The sequence below is a fragment of the Saccostrea echinata genome, unplaced genomic scaffold (assembly GCF_033153115.1).
Source record: "Saccostrea echinata isolate AGI-Se365-2 ecotype Australia unplaced genomic scaffold, CSIRO_AGI_Sech_v1 ptg000056l, whole genome shotgun sequence".
Taxonomy (NCBI): Eukaryota; Metazoa; Mollusca; class Bivalvia; order Ostreida; family Ostreidae; genus Saccostrea; species Saccostrea echinata.
Window position 1 is genome coordinate 1,921,715 of NW_026889805.1, and position 27,254 is coordinate 1,948,968.

The 27,254-nt window shown below is 34.9% G+C and overlaps 1 protein-coding gene and 1 pseudogene across 1 annotated transcript; one reads left to right on the top strand and one right to left on the bottom strand.

Annotated features, from left to right (window-relative positions):
- Window positions 1-252: 252 nt before the first annotated feature.
- Window positions 253-10,433, bottom strand: LOC133173025 (calcium channel flower homolog). Its single transcript, XM_061307904.1, has 5 exons — window positions 10,239-10,433; window positions 5,395-5,467; window positions 3,410-3,535; window positions 3,176-3,283; window positions 253-967 (listed from the first exon to the last, which is right to left on the bottom strand). The coding sequence occupies exons 1-5, from the start codon at window positions 10,336-10,338 to the stop codon at window positions 856-858; spliced, it is 519 nt and encodes a 172-aa protein (XP_061163888.1). The 5' UTR covers window positions 10,339-10,433; the 3' UTR covers window positions 253-855.
- Window positions 10,434-12,314: 1,881 nt separating this feature from the next.
- LOC133173506 (uncharacterized) lies at window positions 12,315-24,627 on the top strand (annotated as a pseudogene).
- The last annotated feature ends 2,627 nt before the right edge of the window (window positions 24,628-27,254 follow it).

Here is a 27,254-nt window from a genome sequence, read left to right on the forward strand (position 1 = left end):
AATGTTCATACCATAATTCAACTGTGATTTGTACCTGATTATAGGGTTAGTATCAGCATAAGTAAATTAAACCCCTCCCCCCAAATAATAAATAAAAATCTGTGTTTTAAGCATTAACCCTGTGTTATTGCTTTCTATCATCCAATGATGAAGATGAGATATCCTTGTCTTTGGTTCCTCCTTGCATGGATCTAATTTTGACAGAAACAAAAGTTGGCACTTTAGCCCATTTAATAAAATAACAGCATAGAAATAATTCAAATAAAATGTTTAATATCATTGCACTTAAAACTCTATCAACAAAATAAATATAAATTTCATCTAACAATTATCAATGACCCACCATTAAGTGTATCCCTTTTCACAGAGAAATACCACGCAAACGTTAATAACAAATAACCTCTGCTATAAATAAATCACATGTAAATGTTTCAGCATTTTAATCCACTCCCAACTCTTTATTCTGTCTATCTGTATAGGGACATGGATGTATATTTCTTTAAAACTTAAATTTTCCAAAGTTCTGTCTTCTGACGTTTGACTGAAATAAGACAAGTAGTTTTGAAAAACAAAAATGTGTCAAGCTATTCACGCTATAAATGTGTGACGGCAAAATAATACAAATTTGTTCCCTAGAACTTCAATTTAGTAATTGATTTAGCTCCCTTCATATAAACATTTCCAACGAATTACGATACATGTCCCTTAGGATTCTCTGTGTGGATGCCGAGTTTGGCTGTAATCCAGAATTATTTCAGTTGCTGTAGAGGGATAAATCCGTTATCCTGAAATCTGAATGCCCATACATGCATGTGTAACACTTTGTCAAGATAACTTTTGTAATGAGACTTTTTGTCACAGAACTGCGGAGTTAGGTAATTCTGTCTTTTCCTCATTGTCTATTAACTGGACTTTCATTTCAAGGTCTGCTCCACTTGCTACAGCCATCATAGATTCCCTGTCACCCCTGGGAAACAAAACAAATGATACAAGAGGCCCATGGGCCACATCGCTCACCTGAGCACATTGGCTAGGCAAAAGCACAAATCAGTTCAGTATTGAAAAAATTACTGGGGGGGGGGGGGGGTGTGGTTGAATTTTAAACTACCTGATGATGCTTACATGTCAATATAACAAATGGCTTTGTTGTAATTGAGAAGATTTTAAAAAAAATTTCCCATATATTCTTTTGTAAAAATTTGATCCCCCATTGTGGCTCCTCCTATCCTAGGGGTCATCATTTGAACAAACTTGAATCTACGCTACCTGAAGATGCTTCCATATCAATATGACTAAACATAGCTTTTCTTTTCTTGAGGAGAAATATTTTTTCTATATTTCTTATGTAAAACTTTTGATCCCCCACTGGGCCTCAGCCTACCCCCTTAGGGTCATCATTTGAACAAACTTGAATTTACACTATCTGAGGATGCTTCCATATCCAAATGATTAAACATGATTTTCAGTTCTTGAGAAGAGGATATTTTCCTATATGTTCCTATGTAAAATTTTCAATCCCCCATTGTGGCCCCACCCTATCCCCAGGGGTCATCACTTTAACAAACTTGAATCTACACTACCTTAGGATGCTTCCATATCAAAATGACTAATCATGGCTTTGCAGTTCTTAAGAAGAAGATATTTTCCTATATATTTCTATTTAAGACGTTGATCCTCCATTGTGGCCCCGCCCTTCCCCCGGGGGTCAGGATTTGAACAAACTTGAATCTACACTACCTGAGGATGCTTCCATATAAAAATGACTCATCATGGCTTTGCTGTTCTTGAAGATTTTTAAAGATTTTTCCTATATATTTCTATGTTATACTTTGATCCTCCATTGTGGCCCCGCCCTACCCCCAGAGGTCATGATTATAACAAATTTGAATCTACACTATCTGAGGATACTTCCATATAAATATGACTCATCATGGCTTTGCTGTTCTTGAGAAGATTTTTAAAGATTTTTCCTATATATTTCTATGTAAAACTTTGATCCTCCATTGTGGCCCCGCCTTACCCCCGGGGGTCATGATTTGAACAAATTTGAATCTACACTATCTGAGGATGCTTCCATATAAATATGACTCATCATGGCTTTGCTGTTCTTGAGAAGAAGATTTTTAAAGATTTTTCCTATATATTTCTATGTTATACTTTGATCCTCCATTGAGGCCCCGCCCTACCCCCAGAGGTCATGGTTATAACAAATTTGAATCTACACTATCTGAGGATGCTTCCATATAAATATGACTCATCATGGCTTTGCTGTTCTTGAGAAGAAGATTTTTAAAGATTTTTCCTATATATTTCTATGTTATACTTTGATCCTCCATTGTGGCCCCGCCTTACCCCCGGGGGTCATGATTTGAACAAATTTGAATCTACACTATCTGAGGATGCTTCCATATAAATATGACTCATCATGGCTTTGCTGTTCTTGAGAAGAAGATTTTTAAAGGTTTTTCTTATATATTTCTATGTAAAACTTTGATCCTCCATTGTGGCCCCGCCCTACCCCCGGGGGTCAGGATTTGAACAAACTTGAATCTACACTACCTGAGGATGCTTCCATATAAAAATGACTCATCATGGCTTTGCTGTTCTTGAGAATAAGATTTTTAAAGGTTTTTCCTATGTATTTCTATGTAAAACTTTGATCCTCCATTGTGGCCCCGCCCTACCCCTGGGGGTCATGATTTGAACAAATTCGAATCTACACTACCTGAGGATGCTTCCACATGAGTTTCATCTTTCCTGGCCCTGTGGTTCTTGAGAAGAAGATTTTTAAAAGATGCTATTAATTTTTCACTAATTCTTTATTATCTCCCCTTGAAAGAGGGCGTGGCCCTTCATTTGAACAAACTTGAATCCCCTTTACCCAAGGATGCTTTGTGGCAAGTTTGGTTGAAATTGGCCCAGTAGTTCTGGAGAAGAAGTCGAAAATGTGAAAAGTTTACAGACGGACCGACAGACGGACAGCTAGACAGACAGACTACAGACAAAATGTGATCAGAAGAGCTCACTTGAGCTTTCAGCTCAGGTGAGCTAAAGAAATTAGATTTCTTCCTGATTATCAAGTTGTGAGTTTTGTTTTAACATCTATCTGTAGTATTACAAACTAAATAAATGAATGGTCAGTGCAAAAAAGAGCAAAGCGGTATTCAGTACATACTTTTTACCAATTGCTTTCAATCCATATAATGCTCCTGCTATAAATACGAGACCCGCTCCTAAGATTGTCCAGGCTTCTATACATGATGCTATAGGCACCAGACCAAGTCTGTCAAACGATAATCAGTACTGAATATATACTTCAAACACAGGATTTCTGAAATAATCTTTGGTAAATGACTATATCCTAATTAAAGATAAGACGGAAATTCTACTGTCATTTTTCAACACTTACAGACAATATAAAACAGCTTTTTGCCAGGGAGGCCGTTTATCTGAGAATGAACTGATTTTATCTGCAAATTCCACAAATTGGCAGCAGCATGGAGCCTCAAGTAGAACCACCACAAAACCAGCTACCCTGCAAACAAAATAAGACTTTTGTAACATATATTTCACTTTACTTGTTTATTCATACACATAGGCCATAAATCAAATCTTCCTGAACCAAACAAACTTTATAAAAAAAAAAGTAATATAGTTACAAGTAAATAAGTAAATAAATGTGGTCCTTAAACTAGTCCATAAACTTTGCAAATATTGGTAATTTAATGGTTGAATGATTTTCATACCATTACTGGAAGTTAAGTTTGGGCCCGTTTTAACAGAAATAAAAAATTGCATGTTTAACAAAACACTTGGCAATGATTTGGGGGTTTAACAGTGTTTAAGGGTTTGTATCTGTTAAGTGTAAGTAATGCAACAATATTCTGAAAAAATAAATTTCCTTTCTTTTCCCAAAGCGATGCCAAGGCTTCTAGAAAATGACTTAAGTATGCATTTCCATAGCGCTAGCTGGAAATTCTCAAAATAAAGGGGATGGAAAGTGGCTGATGTGAATATGCACTACATCATGCCTCAACAGGCTCATACATATCATTAGCATGAATGACAGTCCGTGGACTGGAAGTCCAAGGGTTACTACATTGTGCTAGATTTGAGAAAATTCGACCTCAGCATCTGAAAAACAGGCACTTAAAAATGTCAAAGAATATTTATTTCGCTCAGATCTCAAGATTCATGAACCTAATGCATCATAGAAATCAAGCTGCAATTGTTGTGCATGGCGGTCTTGCACGCTGTAATTGAATGGCCGGGGGTGTTTAACAGTTATGTGTTACTTTCTCTAGTTATAAGATAATCATTCACCATTTTTATCAAATCTCTGATCTTTTTAAATCGAGTTTTACCTTACTGTGTTGAAGTGTGTTCATTTTTGTAAATCATCAGATAAAAAATTCAAACATTTGTAGTTTACTGGTTGTTGCGTTACTTTTGCATGTCAGTATATACATGTACCGGTACTATTGACAATTTTTCTATTCTTTCATCCAAAGATGCTTCTTGCTGAAATTGGTTGAGATTCAGCAATTCAGAGAAAAAGCTAAAAATGTTCTATATTGTACAAAATGGACCACAGTATAACCATAGACAGAATAATGGATCAATAGCAATAGGTCAACATCTGACTAACTCAGGTAAACTAAAAAATGTATTTTCATTCAATAAAGGACCAAGTGTTGAAATTTTATGCTCAAACTTGATCTGCAACTCTGTAATACACCTCATTCTGCTATCTCTCAGTCCAGTGTCACAAAGTTAAATCCAAAATTTTCATAAATTCACCTTCAGTCAAAAGGGCCATAACTCTAACATAAAATAGAGTTGAAATAACAATCTGCAACTCTTCTACACACAAAAGATTATCAAATTTCAATCCACTACACCCAAACTCCACAAAGAAGAATTCCTATTAATTAACTTTCAGTCAAAAAGATCAACAAAAAGTGCAAAATCTCATAGAACTAAAACGTCATCTGCAATTCACAATTAATTCATATAGAAGTGTACTTAATTTTCATTGTCATACCTAAAAGTTACATTTTGAAATTCTTCATAATTTTTTTTAAATTTTAATTTTCAGTCAATAAAGCACTATTTCTGATGAAGAGGGTCCAAATTTCATATAACTCTTAAATTGATCTGCAAATCATCAACACACAACAATATGCAAAATCTAAATTCGATATAAAATATAAACATTCAACTCCTGACCAAGTCCCTTTGGAAAACATAGGCAGAAAAAAAGCTAAAACTATGGCCCCCTGCCCAGTAGGGGACTGACAATCAATTAAGTTAATTGATTATCATTTAGGTGTGTGAACATTTCAGAATTTGAAAGAATAAAATACCCAAAATGTTTCTAAAGAGTATACTTACATTTGAAGTACCCCTGCTAGTAAGCACATTGCTGTAAAAGTGATACAAGCCACCAAACCAAACAATATGGCCACTGTAACAAAAAGAAAAATTGTTTTATAAATATATAACAATCATTAATCCATTCAACCTTTATCCTTCAATGAACTAATCAAGAATGACTTCCTTTTTATCTTAATTGTTATGTTGTTGTCTTTCGTACTGAATTAGATTGAGAAACTGGGGGGGGGGGGGGGGGATCTGCAAATCCTATTCTGGCAGGCAAAAGGGCTATAGAAAAATATCAGTCTACCCTCCAAGTTATTAAGCAATGCAAAATAAGGAAATCTCTCAGAGGTTTAGAAATTTTAGCAAGGAACTAATAAATATGATTTTTCTAATTTGTCTTCTGTGGCACTCCTTCACTTTTAAATTTGATTTGAGTTTTCATTTATATCATAAACATATATGGTGGACATTTCTGTACTAAGAATTTAGATTCTTAAAGATGATCTTGGGTGTTACAGTACAGCAATGGATCCGACTGAGATCCAGAGGGGGTTGATATGATACATCAATATAAGGTTCTGGGAGAAAGTGTCTCTATCTAATTAAAGGTGATGTTATTAAGGAATGAATTTAATAGCTAAACAATTTATATGTTATAAACTGGGTTGGGGGGCAGGTCAGCTTTATAAAATGTGAAGTGGTTTATAAAAACGCGTAAACACTTCCAACCAAGTTTATACTGTATAAATTACATAGCTATTAAATTCATTCCTTATAATTTGAGTTCGTTCATTTAGTGTAAGAAAATAAGATGCCTGCCCATGTACCATAGGCCGCCATGTTTTCTTTTGTTTTAACTATGGGTTATCTACGCCATAACCCATGGGCGGAGCCTTCATAACCTATAGGCGGAGCCTTGCATTGCATTCAAAATCAATTAAAATTTATTTAAAATCTTTAATAACGTTCCACGTATATATACACAATATGTTGTCAAAAAGAAAAAGAAAAAAAAAGAAAAAAAAGGTCGATATCTTTCAACCAGAAATGTTAATATCCTGATTTACAATCCATTTTAAAAACTTCCTTTTTATTTATTAAAATAAACTGTACAGTTCTGAAAAAAATGACTGGCGGAAGCTGGAGGATCACACCGATTTTCCTCAGTTTTAATAACTTTTTGGGGCGGCTCTTGGTTAACAATATCCATTTGCTTCAACTGCTGGGGCTCCAACAAATTTGAAATATCCTTCAACATTTCAGGTCGTTTGTATTTTCTCACACTTTCAACCAAGCGATGGCCAGTTCTTTCCATTATCTCTTGCTCTAGGACGCCTGCTTGGTAGAGGGTTGTGGCTAGAGTGCGCTTTCCAGAATGATTCGTAAAATAACCCGGAATTCCAGCCTCCGAAAACATTGTTTTCATAATGGCAGCTAGTTTATTCACACCGATTGCTTGTTGGCTGAACCGCAATTCATTGTTTGGGCCGTTTTTCTAGGGCTCAGCGGTAAAACGCACGGCTTTCCCCGCACTTGATAATAATTTCAATGTATTTTTGGTACATGTTGTACAACTTCATATTTTGGAAATGATGCACTATCTCCTTGGCTTGTACGTGGCGTTGTGCTAGTCCTCCTTCAAAACAAAACGTAATTCTATTATTTAATACTCCTTGATTGAATTCCAGCCCCCCCCCCCCCCCCCCCCCGCACTTTATCGTGTATACTGAATAATTTATATTTTTCATTCATTATTAACTGTACATGATTGTGGGAAAACTATTGAATAGTATATAACACAAAACATATAAACTGCAGTCCTACCTTTGAACGTCTTGTTTGATCTCCCTTTAAACTTTACAAAGTGTCCATACTGGTCGACTCCTAGCTCTATTTGGTCAATCTCCATCCCCCTATGTTCATCGACGCCACGGAGGCCGAACAGCTTACAATTGTAGAAAAACATTGTATTCTAAAGCGCTTTTCCAGTCCCATCTCCGAGTAATCCCTTTCCCATAGTTCATTTTCAGTTTCTTGAAAACTTGAAAAATTACTTAGAAAACACAAGCTACTACTTAGAATATGACTTCAAATTGTACAAAATTTAAATGTAATGTCAGACAGTCAATAGGGCTGTCAGGGTTCCCCGAAATAACCGAAAACTGCAGTCCAAGTTGTTGAGTTCGTTTTCATTCTTCCGGATTTCCGTTCAGGTCTAGTTTATATATTAGAATCTGTTTTCACAAACAAGAGGCCCATGGGCCACATTGCTCACCTGAGCACATTGGCTAGACACAAATCAGTTCAGTATTGAAAAGATTACCGGGGGTTGGGGGGAGTTGAATTTTAAACTACCTGATGATGCTTCCATGTCAATATAACAAATGGCTTTGTTGTACTTGAGATTTTAAAATTTTTTTCCCATATATTCCTTTGTAAAATTTTGATCCCCCATTGTGGCTCCTCCCTATCCCAGAGGTCATCATTTGAACAAACTTGAATCTACACTACCGGAGGATGCTTCCATATCAATATGACTAAACATAGCTTTTCTGTTCTTGAGAAGAAATATTTTTTCTATGTGTTCTTACATAAAACTTTCGATCCCCATTGGGCCCCACCCTACCCCTGGGGGTTATCATTTGAAAAAAAAATTGAATTTACACTACCTGAGGCTGCTTCCATATCAAAATGACTAAACATGATTTTCATTTCTTGAGAAGAAGATATTTTCCAATATGTTCCTATGTAAAAAAATTTTGATCCCCCATTGTGGCCCATCCCTATCCCTGGGGTCATCATTTTAACAAACTTGAATCTACACTACCTGAGGATGCTTCCATATAAATATGACCAATTAGGGCTTTGCTGTTCTTGAGAAGAAGATACCTTCCTATATATTTTTATTTCAGGCATTGATCCTCCATTGTGGCCCCGCCCTACCCCCGGGGATCATGATTTGAACAAATTTAAATCTACACTACCTGAAGATACTTCCACATAAATATGATCAATCAGGGCTTTGCTGTACCTGAGAAGATTTTTAAAGATTTTTCCTTTATATTTCTATTTAAAACTTTGATCCTCCATTGTGGCCCCATCCTACCCCCGGGGGGTCATGATTTGAACAAACTTGAATCTACACTACCTGAGGATGCTTCCATATAAATATGACCAATTAGGGCTTTGCTGTTCTTGAGAAGAAGATTTTTAAAGATTTTTCCTATATATTTCTATGTAAAACTTTGATCCTCCATTGTGGCCCCACCCTACCCCCAGGGGTCATGATTTGAACAAACTTGAATCTACACTACCTGAGGATTCTTCCATATAAATATGATTCATCATGGCTTTGCTGTTCTTGAGAAGAAGATTTTTAAAGGTTTTTCCTATATATTTCTATGTTAAACTTAGATCCTCCATTGTGGCCCCGCCCTACCCCCGGGGGTCATGATTTGAACAAACTTGAATCTCCACTACCTAAGGAATGCTTCCATATAAATATGACTTATAATGGCTTTGCTGTTCTTGAGAAGAAGATTTTTAAAGGTTTTTCCTATATATTTCTATGTAAAACTTTGATCCTCCATTGTGGCCCCGCCCTACCCCCGGGGGTCATGATTTGAACAAATTTAAATCTACACTACCTGAGGATGCTTCCACATGAGTTTCAATTTCCCTGGCTTTGTGGTTCTTGAGAAGAAGATTTTTAAAGGATGCTTTTAATTTTTCACTAATTCTTTATTATCTCCCCTTGAAAGAGGGCATGGCCCTTCATTTGAACAAACTTGAATCCTCTTCACCCAAGGATACTTTGTGGCAAGTTTGGTTGAAATTGGCCCAGTGGTTCTTGAGAAGAAGTTGAAAATGTGAAAAGTTTACAGACGGACAGACAGACAGACAGATGGACAGACAGACAGATGGACTACAGACAAAATGTGATCAGAAAAGCTCACTTGAGCCTTTGGCTCAGGTGAGCTAAAAATGGAGTCAAAATTATTAATTTAAAAGAATGAGGACGATAACAGTGATAAATAAACATCACAACTGAAAACTACTTCATTCCATGACAAAACACTTGTCACAAAAGGATAAGATAATTATCAAAATGAGCAAGAATGGTCAGGTTGTAGCTACTAGTCGGCCTAATTGTCCTAAACACAGATGTCACGATGTTAACATGGTTAAAACTTGTGTTCTAGGTGAATTTAACATAACAAATAAAAAAATTTCAAGTTAAATTCATGATATTAAGGTTTAAAAGAGATGTTAATAACCGAACCGAAAACCCTGAAACCAAACCAAAAATTTACAGAACCGACCTGATCCAAAAAATTCTGGAACCATGACAGTTCTAGCAGTCTATGTGTTTTTCACAAGTCATTGTGATATGGGCAACACAGTTTATAGGATAAAAAGATATGTTTTTATCCAATCAAATGGTGCAGAATTAAATTATTTAAGGAATGGATTTAATAGCTACCCAATTTATACGGTATAAAGTGGGTTGGGGCAATTTACGCTTTATAAATTTTTTATCCACTCAAATGGCGCATTACAATCAGAATTAAATTATTATTAATTACAGCTTACATTTTCTTTAAGGAGAAATCTAATTGCTGAACAAAATATAGAAATTTGGTTATTGATAACTCTATAGTGTTTCATTTCTTTTTTTATCTTTCAAAAGTTTTATCTTAATTATTGTGAGAAATTTTTATATTTGAAAGGTTTCCATGGTTTGAAATTTTCCAAAACGTAAATTAGGAACTTTTTCTTGAAAAGTAGAAGATCTAACGTTAGGCCCAATTCGATGTTCATTTGCTTATATATATATATTCATGTATGAAACTTACACAATCCCCCAAGTGTCCCTACGCCGCTTAGGAGATACTTATACCACCAGGTATCGACAATACCGCCCTTCTGTTGACCATCACGTGTATTTGACTGCATTCTGACCCCCAGTCAGTCTATCAACTGTCTCTTCTCTCCAGCTGTTTTGACGTGTTCATCTTTTCATGACGATTAGTAAACTTCCGGTGAACATAATTTTAGATTTCAAAACAACCTTTAAAAATCCGAATAATGGAACGAGTGCATATATATATATTGGTTTCAGCTCACCTGAGTATAAGCTTATGGCTTAAGTAAGAGTTGTCCAGCATCAGTCGGTTTGTCTGAAATTCTGTGTCTATGCGTACCACGTTTCTACACATGGATGTAGGCGAAAGCCTGTCCACTTCTCTAAAGAGAATAACCACGTTTCCAGTATAAGAAAAAAACTAATTCACAGACACTTGCCAAAAAAAAAAAAATGTACTGACAAACTATAAATATACGTTTCGAAGAGGTTAAAGATAGTTCTTTTAATCAGTCTGTCGGGAGAGGGCAGACAATTTTTTAAAGATGTCCTTGTCTTTAATATCTTCATTATCTCCGTAAACAGCGTCAGAACTCTGCTCGCCAGGGTTAGATACTATACTATAGGTTGAGAAAAATTATTACAGGAACTTGTTTCAAACCTCCAACAAGGTGAGTAAGGGAAATGTGAACCTATAGGGAAAAAGTATACGAATAAAGTCATGAATTTGATATCTAGATTCAGATTTCCTCGGCTTCCAATAAGCTTGTGATGGACAAGTTGATTTTCTATTATTTAAAAATATTTAAAACTTCATTTGCACATTTATTTGCATTATTCCTTTACTGACGATGTATTACATATACATCACACAGTTACATGTTAATTGTCTTTTTCCAAAAATGAAAAGTTCATATTTTTTTCCGAGCAAATCTTAGTGCTTTTCTGGAGTTATCTACATCTAAAAACAAATCTTAGCTAATGTCCAAGACTCTGAAGTTCCTGACTTAAAATTTTGAAAAGCATAAATGAACCTAATTATGTTTGAAAATTACTCACTGTGGACAGTCACCTGACCGGTTACAGACAAGTACAGATAAAAACCATGTATAGAAGGAGAAGTGTTGGTATGTCAGTGTCTTGGTATATAGTGCTAAGGAGTGGTCTCTTACTGTTACCACTGTTCGAATTAGATAAGATGTTGGTATTGCCACCAGGTCATTTACAATGCGGTACTACATGGTCTGATTCAGCGAGATCGTGTATAGTTATGATAAGTTGGGTCTCACAGGATCGTCATTTCTAAAACCGTGCTGTGCGTCCGTTAGAATGGTGTTCTAGATGTCTCATGACATTGCTTGTGATGATGTGCTCAAGCATTTTACAATTAATGAATGTCAATGAGACAGGCTTATTATTTTCTAGTTTGTTCTTGGCTTCTTTTTTGAATACTGGGACCATATCTGCCATTTTCTAGGATTTTGGGATTGCTCATTGGTTTAGGGATGTCTGGAAGAAGACCCTGAGGACCTGAATACAAGCTCTGCAACTGAAAACTTCATCAACCTAGCATAAAGACTATCTGCTCTAGTTGCTTTATGGATATGCAGGCTTTATAGAAGTTTGTGGACTCCTGCTTCTGAAATATTGATGGTATTCATTTCAGAAATTAAATGTCTAGACCCATATCCTTTACGTTGTCTCGTTCGTTGGATTTGAACACAGATAAGAACGAATTGTTCAGGATTTTGGCTTTGGTGATTGGTTCTGAGTATGTAAGTCCATCCCTTGCTTTTAGGGGTGCAACTCCTGTGCTATTCTTATTCTTGCTGTTTATGAAGCCACAGAATCGTTTTGGGATGTACCGTCTGGTGATATTATTTCTGTGATGTAGTCGTTGCAGGCCTTCTTAAATGCATCCCTAGTTTTGGCTTTCGATTGCTATCTTCTTTTATCTCTTCTTTCATCCCCGGGTTCCTTTTTATTTAAGGCATTATTAAATGTTCTCTTCTTTTGCCATGTGTTATAGTATGTGGTGTTGATGTCTCTTCACATTTCCTCTACTGAGATGATAGGTTGTATGTGTCAGAGTGTGGTGTTGATGTTCTGTCACATTTCCTCTACTGAGATGATAGGTTGTATGTGTCAGAGTGTGGTGTTGATGTCTAGTCACATTTCCTCTATTGAGATGATAGGTTGTATGTGTCAGAGTGTGGTGTTGATGTCCTGTCACATTTCCTCTACTGAGATGATAGGTTATATGTGTCAGAGTGTGATACTGATGTCTCGCTACATTTCTTCTACTGCGATGATAGGTTGTATGTGTAAGAGTATGGTGCTGATGTCTTGTCACATTTCCTCTACTGAGATGGTAGGTTGTATGTGTCAGAGTGTGGCGTTGATGTCTAGTCACATTTCCTCTACTGAGATGATAGGTTGTATGTGTCAGAGTTTGGTGTTGATGTCTTGTCACATTTCCTCTACTGCGATGATAGGTTGTATGTGTAAGAGTATGGTGCTGATGTCTTGTCACATTTCCTCTACTGAGATGATAGGTTGTATGTGTCAGAGTGTGACGTTGATGTCTTGTCACATTTCCTGTATTGAGATGATAGGTTGTATGTGTCAGAATGGCCACGAACTCTTTCAATTCTTTTTCATTTTATCTTCAGCAGGTCTCTTTTATGAGTAAATTTCTCGTTTTTTTATATGCTTACTTCTCTATGGCACCTGATCCCTCCTCTGATGTTTTTAGCTGTCCGTGCTTGCTCTACTTTCAATCTGTATTGTTTCAATGGACCTTTGAGCTTGATTACTGTTCATTATTTTCATATTCATTGTACGGGAAAAGGAAAAGGAAGAATTATTTCTCTTAATAAAAAATATCGAAATATCGAATGTTTTATGACAAGCCAATATATCAATAAGATATTTTGACTGGAGAAAAAGAGCGCACACACTAATAAAACAACAGAAAGAAATGATGAAAAAAAAATCTATCTAGACGATATATCTATTTATATAACATACGCACTATGGAAAATCAAATATTTTTTGGAAAATCATTTTTTTCTGGAGTAAAATGTCCTCTGATATCTTTGACCCCCCTTTTTTTTTTCAAAAACTTCTAGTATACATATATGTCATAATTCACAAGGCATTTACTGTATGCAAAAGTAATTTGAATCTTTTCATAAATGTGTCTCTTTGAAATGAATTTAATACCTTATATTTACCAGGATCCTGCTGAGAGATATTTGTATTTTATTCCCATGCATCCCTCTGAGTGACCTACCCAACATATGTAGGAATTTTCTATGAATATGAAAATTCACACTCTAAAACAGAGTAAAATGCCTAGATCGTGATTTATGACAAAGTATTCGGAACAGTACAAATTAATATAAAAGAAGATATTTTACCCCGGGAGAAGCACTGTGATTTTTCAGTGGCATTTCAAAAAAAATAATCGACCGAGGTTATCTAGATCCCTAATGAAAATTAAAAGTATGTGACACATTCCCGCTCCCGATGAAGAGTAATAACTTTTTTTTACCACATTTTTATGCCCCGTAATCGAAGATTCGGGTTATATGGTTTATGCCCTTTCCGTCCGTCTGTCTGTTTGTCCACAAAATCTTTATCCTTGTCCATAACCCTTGATTGGTTAGAGCTATGGTTTTCATATTTCCTATGTGCATTCCTTATGATAAGACCTTTGTTTGGGTACCAACATATTTGACCTCTTGACCTTAACCTCGGAGTTTAACCCACTTTTGCAAAAAAAAAAAAAAAAATTCCAAACATTATCCTTGGCCATAACTTTTGAAAAGTTGGAGCTAGGGCTTACATACTTCACATGTGTATTCATTGTGACAATACCTTTCCTTGGGTAAAAATATTTTTGACCTTTTATCCTTGACCTTAGAGTTTGACCAACTTAAAAAAAATTATCCTTGGACATAACTCTTGACATTTAGTACTAGGGCTTTCATACTTCACAGGTGTATTCCTTGTGACATGATCTTCCTTTAGATATCAACAAGTTTGACCTTTTGACCTTGGAGTTTGACCTATTTTTGAAAAACTTCAACCTTGGGAATACCTTTTGAACAAATGGAGTTAGGGTTTTTATATTTCACATGTGAATTTCTTGTGACAAGACCTTCACCTGGATATTTTTAGACCCTTTATTCTTGACCTTGGAATTTGACTCACCTTTTTAAAAACTTTAACCTTGGCCATAACTTTTAAACAGTTGGTACTTGGGCTTTCATATTTTATTATTTCAGATATTATGAGACAAGTCTTTTCTTTGGGTAACAACATTTATGATGCCTTGAGCTTGGAGTTTGACTTCCATTTGAGAAACTTTAACCTTCGCCATAAGGTGCCATATGGAGGGATCAGTGTTTCACAAACACATCTTGTTTCTAATCGTTATATACTAGTAAGTATGTTCTTACTGTAAAAATTGCTTTTGGGTTATTTTGTTTGTCAGAAAATTCTTGAGTTTGGTGTTTTGTTTTCAAGAGGATATACATCTCCACTCTTCACTCCATATAAACATTCCTTCCTATAAAATTTTGTCGCTTTGATAAGTTAATTCAAGTACGTATATTAAAGACAACACAATATGCAATGTCGTCTATGCACAATAGCAGTAGTTAAGTAGCTGGCAGGAAGTAGTTGGCTGTGCCAGTGAGTAGTTGAAGACAGTGACAGTGGGCAGTTGCCAGTAAATTGCCAGTAAATTGGACAATTGGCAGTAACCAGATAGCAGTGTCAGTGGACAGATGGCAGTCATTAGTTGGCAATGACAGTGGGCAGTTGGCAGTCATCAGTTGGCAAAGACAGTGGGCAGCTGGCGGTCATCAGTTGGCAATGACAGTGGGCAGGTAGCAGTCATCAGTTGGCTGTCGTATATGGAATTCCATAGTTTTTTCCAATCTTTTTAAAGACAAAAACGTTACATTGTCAAAATTTAGGTTATAAACACGGAAGTTTTTAACGACAAGTAAGCAAATAAATACAAGTGAATCATGAGTAACTCCTTCCAATAATCCATATAAATAATGGCTCTTCTAACAACATTATCGTTTGTATTTGGATTCCTCTACACGGCATTTGGTATGTACTTTAAAAAGCTGATATGATGTCACTACTGAGTAGGGGACCTTAAATTTTTTTTATGTACATATTTTTCTTATTCAAATGTTTATGTATAACGAAATTTCATGTATAAGGATATCTTCTACAAAGTTTGAAGGGATTCAGGCGCAATACTGACCATAGTTATGAAATAATGATAGCCCAGCTGAGCGATCAGGATATTGGTTAGTAAATCCAATAATGAAGTGGAAACAGTTACAACATATGGAAAATAAATCATATCATATCATTGTTGATGTATTGTCAATGGAAGTAAATTTGAAGTGTTGTGAACACTGCTCCTCAGACTTCGATAATAAGTAGAAAAACGCAAAAAAGTCAATAGAAAAATGCATGTATTATCGATGGCCTTGTCCTTCCTTCTTAAAAAAACTAAATGATTAACGACACTCATTTCTATGTATAACAGTGTCTGATCACATGACTGGGCTGTGAAATTTATTGTACATTAAACGTCCGAGTCTTCCTTCGATGGCTCTATTGTTGTTGCCAAAAGCAGATGGACCCAAAATATACGCATTGATTTTAGAAGACTGAAGGATGAGTTCAAGTCAGTTTTAAAAATGTAATAGACGTCTTGTTGTAAAGTGATCAAATAAGGAGAAAGATAAGTGAAAAGTTATGTTTACCCAGTGTACTGTTTTTGGAAGATTTGTAAATCTCTAACAAATGGGTACATTAAAAACAAAACAAGAAGTGAAACAAAATTTTATACCCTTCTACATCTATCAGTTTGTACTGTACGCTCCCACGGAGTGACTCGTACATTGCACAGCTGCGTAGGTATTTTGTAGACCTTTAATTCCAACAACCAAGAACGTTAAAATTAGAAAAGTCTAACAAAAGATATAAATAAAAAAACGGACAATAAGATAAAACGTTAAACGGTTGAGGTTAGGAGTTAGGGTTATGCGTAAAAGGTTAGGGTTACGGTTTTGTGAGGTTAAGAGTAAGGAATAGGGTTAAGATGTGAAAGATAATTATCACGAACATGATCAATCTTATCAATTCAGTAAACAAAACTAATCGTGAACAGTACAAAACACGGACCCCTGGAAACACCAGAGATGGGATCAAGTGCCTAGGAGGAGTAAGTATCCTCTGTTGAACCGGTCACACCCTCCGTGAGTCCTCTGTATTGATCAGGTAGCCGGAGTACTCTGTAGCCTAATCCAGTACAAAAGCAATGGTCCAACAAATGGTTTAAAATAGGAAATATGAAGATAACGAACAGAAAACAAGCCCAAAATCCATTGAAACAATACAAGTTGGGAGCAGAGCAAACACGGACCTCTAAACATAAGAATTTGGATCAGCTATTATGGAGGCGTAAGCATCCCCTGTGTGCTCCATTGTCATGACCGAGCAAACGGAAAATCCGTAGACAATTAAGCGTGCAATTTTGTATGAAAAAGGTCAAACAGCATTCTACTTAATGTTAGATTTATTTGCTGACAAGGGCATTGAATCGACCACAGAATTTGCGAAACATTGAATTTAAATGAGACTGTTGATATCCTTGTTTCATCAACACAGCTTGCCTCGTTATAGAATTTTAGAATGTTTGGTAGAGCATGCTGCTCTTGCGTATCGACTTTAACTCCATATGCAGGTGATAAGGATATTTTGCTTAATGAATAAGGGAAGTTGACAATAGAAAAGTTGAAGTTATCACGTTTGCCTGATAATACGCTGGGATATTAAACATATGTCATATGTACAGCCTTCAGATTCCCAGTTTTGGTATAAAACCAATAGTTCATACAAAAAATTGAAAGAATGTAAGGTTTCTATTAGAGATATAGTTGAAGATTCCTTTTCCGATCCCATGTCTAGACAACGAAAAGAATTTTAGATTAGAAAACTAGGGACAGTCTTTCTCTATTGATGTAATGACAATGTCGATAGTGTTGGAAATCTTCCCAGTCCACAGTGTAACAATGTAAATGTGATGGGACTTTTTAACCATACACAGAGACGTAAGCGTAGTCATGGGCATCGGTCTTACAATAAACCTTTAATACACGATGTCTCTTTTGATTCATTACTACCTTAAATCAACAGTTAGGTCCATCATATTCGCACCAAACGTTACTCTGTCCCTTTGAAACTTTTACATAATCTTTTTGAAAATGTCAAGGAAAGTCCATTTTTTGATTCCTAGACACCAGAATATAGGCTCGGATCTGTGATTATGGATATTGCAAATCATAGGCTTTTTAAACCCCCACGTTTTACTAAAGAAAAAACAGCTAAATCAATCCGTTTTTTCCTTAAACTTCAATATGACAACAAAGGAATTGACGCGGTTGATATAAGTAATATTCTTAATCACAAAAGGGTCCAGTCTTGCATTCCACCATATTTCAAGTTAAAGACTACACCTTGTATTTCCTACAAATATACATCGACTATTGCTTCCAAACTTTTTAATTAAAAGGAAACTTTACAGTGCCTGAAGTTCATGTTCTTCTTCACCCTATAACTATAGTCCTGCTGGACACGTTATTACTGGCGACGTAAATATAGTTAATATTGAGGACCTTAGATCACTAATTTTAAAAGGTCCTAAATATAGGAAACCCCGATCCTTCAACAATTTCATAAATATTAGGGATTCTGTAGAGGATTACGCCAGGCGATAGGCCAGACATGAAAAAGAAGACCTTGACACTTTGTCAGAATGGATTAAATGTATCAGATGGATGTAAAAATCGTGCATTAAAAGATTGATCGGCAATATAAGAACCATCTATCCTTCTGTATTCAGTAATCCAGAAGTGAAAAAAGAATTAGATAATTACATGATCAGTACGTACTAGTCCCTGTTGACAAAGCAAGTAACAACATTGTCTTTGTTTGTAAGGCTCATTATATTAAATGCATTTTCGAGGACATTGGATTTAATTCTACAAGTGGTAATCCAACTTATACTCATAGTTCTCTTTCTAAAGAAGAAATTCTTCAAAATCATGTCAGTTTTGAATACTTTTAATATTCCAAACAACCAAAATGAATTTGAATTACCATATCTATATTGGGATTCCGAAACTTCATAATAATCCTTACAAAGATACATAGCGGGTTCCAGTAAAACCGACGTTTTTCATACTAATTGTTAGGCCATTATTTACACACTGAATTGTCGACGGAATTTCCGTTATTTCCCGATCGTGACAAGGAGCACACGGCGGGTGTGACCGGTCGGCAGGGGATGCTCACTCCTCCATGGCACCTGATCCCATCTCTGATGTTTTGGAGGTCCGTGTTTGCTCTGCACCTTTTCTGTATTTTTTTTTTTTTTTGGACTTTTGAGCTTGAATACTGTTCGTTATCTCCATATATTTCACCTTAGAGTTTTGTTTTTTGTTTTTTGTTTTTTTTTCCACATTTATTTCCCAGACCTATAACATTAAAGATGATATATAGGGCAGCTACCAGTTTTGTTGTTAATTTATCATTAGCGTCTTTTTTTTAGTAAAATATCCAAATATGAAACAGATGTGTCAGACTCTGTGTGTCTTTTATTTCGAGTTCAAAGGGAAATATCTGATCAATTTAGGAGTGAGAATGAATATTGATAATTGATAATACGTTGTCGATATATCTTAATATTTAATTGAAGACCACAACAAAAGACTTCTTTTCATGTAGAAGGTTTTGAATAAATTCTGCTTCATATGAATACAAAATAGGTCTACTAATAACGGGAAGCATTTGGTATCCATGGGAATTCCGACAGATAATCCTATACATGAGAAGAAGAAAATACTTGCTGTGACCTTCGACTCGACACTTAGATATATCAACGACGTATTATCAATTAACAATAGTTACTTCCATTCATATGTCGACTCGATGTATCCAAGTGAGCTTGAAATGAAAGAAACCACAGAGTCTGACATATTTGTTTCATATTTGGATATTTTACTAGAGAAGGACGTTAATGGTAACCTAGAAACGAAACAAAGCTATATGATAAACGTGTTGACTTCAACTTTCAACCGTCAACTTCCCCTACATATGTAGCAATATACCCTTATCACCCTTATTACCTGCAAATGGACTTTATGTCTCTCAGTTGATTCGATACAGAAAAGCATGCTCAATGTACGAACAGTTTCTTAAACGAGGCAAGCCATTGAGAAACAAGTTGATGAAACAAGAATATCAACAGTCGCAAGTTCTATGGGGGATACATGACCTTGTCAGCAAATACAATCTATTACTAAGTCAATTGCTAATGACGTTCTTCATACTAATTGTTCATTATTTACAAACTGAATTGTCAACAGATTTATGCTCACTCCTCCATGCCACCTAATCCCACCTCTTATGTTTTAGAAGTCCGTGTTTGTTCTGCTCGCATAGTTTGAATGGACTTTTGAGCTTGAATACCTTTCGTTATCTCCATATTTCATTGATTTTTTTCCGATTTATTATGTGTGCGACTGAAATAGCAAAAACTAGATATTGCTCAATTGACGAGATGTGAAATTTAGATGTAATAATTTTTTTTATTCGTTTGTTTTTTCCGTCTTTGAATATCTATTACATGAAAAAAAAAAACCCTCGCTTGAAACATTTTAATATTCAATAGTTTCCATTTTACAATACACTGCTAAGGTACAAGTAACAACAAAGAACGCAGACTATACTCGTGATCAAAAACCAGTGAACACCAGGGTTAGGTATTGTTCTTTACCTAATAATAAACTGTGTGCAAAACGGGAACACACTGATTAAAGTCATTTAGCCATTTCTTCGATCATTTTAAGTATATTTTGGATCATTAGTAAGAGAGATTGTGTTACATTTATGATTTCATTGCCTACAAATATATGCATGTATAAGGAAGGGAAATCGGTAGAATGTCTTATATATTAACTAAAACATGTAATATTAATGGAAAAAAGGAATAGAAATAGCCAGAACATAACCAAGATGAACAACGCCATCCACTGTTTCAGGTTTTCATGTAAACCTATGAATTTAACATTTTTTGTCTGTAACACGAATAGTTCTCAATCCAACCTTTACCTTAAGTTTTTCTTCATTTTAAATAAATGGCTTTTTTTTTTTTTTTTTTTTTTTTTTTTTTTTTTATAAGTTCTTGAAAACTCATTAAGTTACAAAACGTAAAATTAAAAAAAAACTGACTACCGACATAGAGATGTTAACAGGACAATTTATTTTAATTTTACCTGTAAGTTAGAATTTTTAAAGGACTATTTTTGATTTTAAGAGGGATAGGACAATAATTTTGTGTTTTGATATAGATATTGCTACATTAATGTAATCATTACTTTGCAGGGCAATTTAATCTAACAGGTTCCCTACCGGCAGCAATACTCGGAAAACCATTCATTTGGACATGTTCAATATTTTTACCACCGAGAGAGACGATACATGCTGTTTCTTTCTACCGGAACAAAGTGAAGGTTTGGCGTTTTTGGTTACACACAGAATGGCAAATGCGTTTCCGCTGATATGAGTCCTAGGTACACTTTTCTGTGTGAGGCTGACCAGGTTTTGTCTTTGGTTATTCCTTCTGAGAACATGACAAATTACGAAGAAAATTCAACATGGCGATGTGAATATTTCAGTAATGGAAGATACAGAAGTTCTGATGTTATCCTCAGATTAGCAGGTGTTTCAGTTCATATCTCTTAATGATTTATACTAAGTATTAATAAAATATCACCTTTTCTTGAACAAACATTTCATAGGAACTAATCACATATAGCTTCCAGCACTGATGAGAAGCGAAAGGATACAATTTATATTTACTAGGAAAGGGAAAATAATTCGCAGTGTCAATACTTAGTATAACGATTACCTCGCAGTTATCTATCTTACTGTCGTTCTTTTGCGGTGTAGTCGAGAAGGCTTTAAAGCTGGCATAGACAATGGAATAATTCGAACAATTAATATGCCAAAGGTACAATATATTGAACTCCGATTTGTCTTATCAGGAATGTTTAGATTATATAATCAGCTTCCGAAAGTATTGATTATCAGAAAGAAATGGTTGAATTTAATTGGAAATGTCGACTTAATATGTTTTACGGTGTGACCGTCGGGGCGAGCGTAGTTGCCTATACATTGCATACACTTGTAACGTTGATCCGCCTCTTTAAACATCAAACCGCACGAGACGCAATTTAGACTGTGGCGTCACATGATGTCGGAATTTACGGAGACAGCCGAGCGTCTGATTGAACAAGACTACAGCCCCAAGACCATAAATTGAGAACAGACTTAAGTCAAAAATTCAAATCAATACAACTTTTGAAATAATTTTGATAACGAAACAAAATTTTCATCATATGTTTAAGTTGGAATATTACAAAAACCTGCAAAGTTTAAGTATGTATGTTATATAGATCACAAGGTATTCAAAATCAAAATTTTGACTTTAAAAAGTCTGTTCCCAGTTTATGGTCTCGAGGTCTTGTGCAATATTTAATGAAATACGTTGTAGAGAAGATACGATATTTTTTTTCTGTTAAGGTCTCTGCAGAAATAAAAGTAAACGTATCTCTTGGTAAGGAACAATTATGCTTGGTCTTTTGTATGTTTTGTAACAATTTCGTATGGATAATTATTTTATTCTGGGAATGTTGCACAAGAAAATTTGCCTGACGAATGTACAGATTTCATTCCGAATTTCCTCTGTTCTTACACGTTAGTCTATTGAGCTCGCTGCGCTCGCTATAAAGCCCACAATGATCAATCTCGCGTTGTAGGCAACAACACATTGCCCCCAGCTAACAGACGTTTCCTACCTCCGTCGCAAAAGGGTTCCGTTAAGTTTAGTAATCGCGATATCAAGTATTGTTGATCTATACCCAAAATAAACTGTATGTCAAAAGTTCATATTCAAAACAAACTTTTTATAGGAGCAAATTCAAACACAACCCAATTAAGCATTAAACATTTCTAATTTTCAGTCTTTTTTTTGTATTTTTTAAATTGTCAATAGGTATACGTGTATTACTGCACATGATATCACATCTAATTTTAGATATTTTATAGAGATTCGGAATTCTAAAATCATTCTATAAAAGTGATAATTTATGGGGAAAAATCACATTCTTTAAATTATTCCATTTTAATTGCAATTACAGTTTTCGTCCAGAATGTCACAATTTTTCCAAAGGACAATCCTCTTACGCTGATAGAAGAAACTCAAAAGACAGTCACGTGTTCTGTCAACAACAACGCTTACCCTCCCCCTACTATACAGTGGTATATTGGTGATACATTGGTAAACGTGACAGGAAAAGATCTGGAACTGATGGCTGATAGAGACAATGATGGAAAAGTGTTACTCTGCATCGCCACCAATAATAACATATCACTGAATGTATCCACAGTATTAAATATTCTTTGTACGTTAAGGTACATTTAATTGTAATATAATTAGTGAGTAGCACGATATATATATATATATATATATATATATATATATATATATATATATATATATATATATATATATATATATATATATATATATATATATATATATATATATATCACAAATTAAACAGAAGAAAACATTCATTTATAATTTTCAGCATAACTGAAGGTATACCAAAAATGGGAAAATACTCATGTTGATGGATGTTTTTAATATTGTGTTTGCTCTGCTCCTATTTTGTATTGTTTAATGGACTTTTGAGCTTGAATACTGTTCGTTATCTCCATATATTTCAGATAAACCTATCATAAATATTGCTCCATCATCCTTTCTAACCGTTAACTACGGGGATACAGTGTCAATCAACTGTGTTGTGCTGAAGTCGAATCCTGCAAACATTCTGGAATACACGTGGTCAATACCGGGACAGGAAGGGGTCATTGGTAGAGAATCTTCCTTTAAAATTGTTAGTGCTTCTTTAAAAGAGAACGGGACTTTTCAATGTAGAGCCAGAAACAGTGTTGGAACGTCTGAACCCTCATTTGTAAATGTTACTGTTCTCTGTAAGTTTAGTTTGGTGTCCGAAAAAAATTAATGAATTAAGTGCTAATTATTGCAATTGCAATACGAAATTATTATGTCACAGAAAATTGATATTTAAGGCATCTTTTGTAACAAGGCATGTCTACTTTTTAAAGTAATTCCTCTTCGGCCACAATACGTCAAGGTATTTTGCTGTGAAACACGAGCTGAAGTTGTTTGGGTGACCGCAATATCGGGACATGTAGAGCAGAAATCGTTCATACAGTTAAGAAAATCGGCACCAAATAGTTTCTCGAACGCATCATCTGGATCCATCTCTACACAGGATAAAGGATTCTACACACTTAGAGTGAATAATTTAGAACACGACAACACATACATCTTTAGAGTTGTAACTGTGAATCAGTATGGATCTGTCATTTCCAGCAATACGTCATGCAGGATACATAAGATTCATGGTAAATCGCTGTTTTTATTTGTTGACAATCGTTATACGATAATACTCATGCAGTGATGTTTATAAAGCAATGAAAAACATATAATTGTATTCCTTATACATGATATAGAACCTTTAACATACAATATCGGTTTAGCTTTCTGAAAGAAATATTCAGTGTACTGCAGAAAATTTAAAGTATCTAAAATCAAAGTGTGCAAATTACAAGGTACAGCGCATTTGTCTTAATAGTTATTCTGTTTCTTTTAAGGTCAATCTGCTTCAAGTGTTACAACTATAGTTGGAGGGACAGTCGGAGGTGTGATGAGCTTGATATTGGTTATTATTACAGTGATTATCGTCATAAGATGCCGGCGGATACAGGACGCAGGTAGAACTCAGTTATCCATATTATGAGATACAAGTTTTTGCTTATAAAAATATTTTCATTAAGTAATATTTTTACTTCCAGAAAAAAGAACCATGAAAACAGCAAGGTTAGTGTACGTTTTCTAAAGTGAAAGGGTATTGTGTAATGTTAGCATTTCCGGTATAATTACTAAGGCATTGAGTAAATACGAAAAAACTATAGCAAATATATTTATTGAAATACTTCAGTGGACAGACAAACTACGAATCCCAAACGGCTGAAGGATCGGAAGCTCATCAGTACTATGTAATATCAAAAGGCACATCTTATTTGATTAATTTGATCAAAAACTATTAATTTATGTACCTTATTCATTCAGTAATACCTTCCTCACCTATCTTCTTGCAGATATGACTGCAATGATGGAACCGTAAGTTTTCAACTTATTAGGAAACAATTCTTTTGTAATTTCTTCACTTAATGTCCAAACAATTTTAGCGGATGAAATGTTTTTAATTTTAGAATCGATAAATATGAAGAAATTAAGAGTAAGGATATCAATACATACAATGGATTAGAAGAAGCCAACCCAAGGAGAGAAGCAAAAGGTTCTGATGGTGTGTAGCCAGCACTATACAGTACATACAGTACACATGCATATTGATACTGAATAAAGCAATTAGCTCATGAAATGACTGGATAATCGGAATTGAATAGCTTATTTCACTACACCATTTCTTGAAATTTATTCCAAAAATTCAAACATTTTTTTTTTGTTTTTGATATAAATTGAAGAGAGAACTTGTATTTTTTTTTTACAGATATAAACGCCTGTTATTCAAATACATCTTGATACAGGAAAGAGGAGTGAAACCAATTAAAACTCTGAACGTTACAAATTAAGTGCATTGAAAAAATAATTTCACAATGACTTGTTGTTATCTATGTTGTCTTCATGTATTTAAATTGAAAGCCTGATATCTAATATTTCTAGTGCAATGTTAATTGAAGTCTCAACAAAGTGATGTAAGAATTACTTAGCTCGGTGATTGGAAAAACACTACATATATTTTTCAGCATTATGTATGCTTTTCCCTTGATCTTTCATAAACATGTGTATGATCAATAATGTGTGTATTATAAGGAATTGCAGGGGAAATGATGATGTGTAGAGCAGTGGATAACATTACACTTGCAGTCCCTGTACTGATCTTTCAAATGGCGTTATAATCCCTAAATTTTGGCCTGTTTAACTATCTTTACGTCACCAGTAATGACGTGAATAACAGACCTATAGTTGTAGGTTAAAGAAAAACCTTAACACGTTTGAAGATTATGTTTCAGATGTTCGATATCTAGGCACTAAAGAGTTTATATTTTAGTTAAAAAGTTCGGAAGAAATAGTCGATGTATATTTGTTAGAAAAACAAGCTGTGGACTTCAGCTTGAAATATGGTAGAATACAAGACTGGATCCTTTTGGGAATAATAATATTGCTTATATTCACTGCGACAATAATCCTTCTTTGGCGAATTGGAGTTAAAGGAACATTATTGTTACTTGAGCAGTATTCTCCTTGGAAACATGGCGACTTAAAATATTATGAATTGCAATATCCATTAGCTGAAGTCCAAGCCTGTATTCTGATGTTGAACAATCCAAATATGGACTTTCTTCGACCTTTCTAACTAAACTATTTAAAATTTTCGAAGGGACAGAGTAAAGTTTGGTGCAAATGTGATTAGGAAGTAACTGTTTATTTACAGTGAATCAAAAAAGACATCGTATATAACATAAAATAATAATAAAATCTTATTCATGAGGAATCAAATAAAGAAGAAAAACATTCCGGAAGGAAAACTTGGCAGGAGTTGGTCAAGGTGGAAAGGAAGGGAGTTGAGGATATAGGGTGTTGCCGCTCCATTCCTGGACAACGTTAGATGTGCTTTGAAAAGGTCCATTATTATCTTTTAATTGATATTAAGCTAAATATTTATATCACAAAAGAGCTTCCGTATATTGTCCTGGTGTAAAAGTTAGCCGTCGACTAAAAAGTTGGAGCTTCTCGCAAAAGTCCACGAGTATGATGATAAATCTTTTCTAGAGTTCTAACTGCCATTGACAAAATGGGAATGACCATGTAAATAAAAGAGTTTGTAGAAAAGCTGAGTTCATTGAAGTTCAATCTTGCATTCCATCACAATAAAAGTTAAAGTCTTAATTCTGCAGTCGATCCCGTTTTGCGGTTAGAGCGTTTACTCTAGAGTCGCAGAGTAAGGAATCGATCCTAACGTCGCGGATTTCAAATTCAGAAATTAATTTCATAAAAATCATTACAATATTGACATAAACTTTTCCATCGTAAACTTTCCTTCTTTATGTAGTAATATTCCGCTATCACCTGCATATAGCCTTTATGTCTCCCACCTCATTCGTTACTCAAGAGCATGCACTGAGTACGATCAATTTTTAACCCGAGGCAGACTACTCACGTAGATTTCCGTGGTCTTCTACTCGACACCAAGATAACGATAGTAAATTACATTCATACGTCGACTCGATATACGCAGTAAACTTGAAATAAAAGACGCCACATCTTCATAATTGGAATTTTTACTGACTATTGGTGGTAAGGGCAAAAAAAAAAATAAATAAATAAATAAATAAAAAAATAAATAAAAGTATGACAGAGGAGATGACCTCAGCTTTTTCATCGTCAAATTTCCTTATATATGTAGTAATTTCTGATATCTGCTGCATATCTCCAAACTATTCCAAAAGTTAAAATCATGCGGCCAACAATCTCGTTTAAATTCAGTAATTGGTAAAATTAATTGTTATAATGACCTTGTAAATAGATAAAACCTATCATTTGGTCGTATTTTGGCTGAATATTGCAAGGCTTTTTTTCTATTTTATTTGACTAATATTCCATCTACCGGTACCTGAACAATATAAAGGGCTCACAGCGGGTGTTACCGGTTGGCAGGGGGATGCGTAGTCCGTTTAGTCTCTTGGTTCCAGGGGTCCTGTGACGGTACATATTGTCGTTTTGTACATA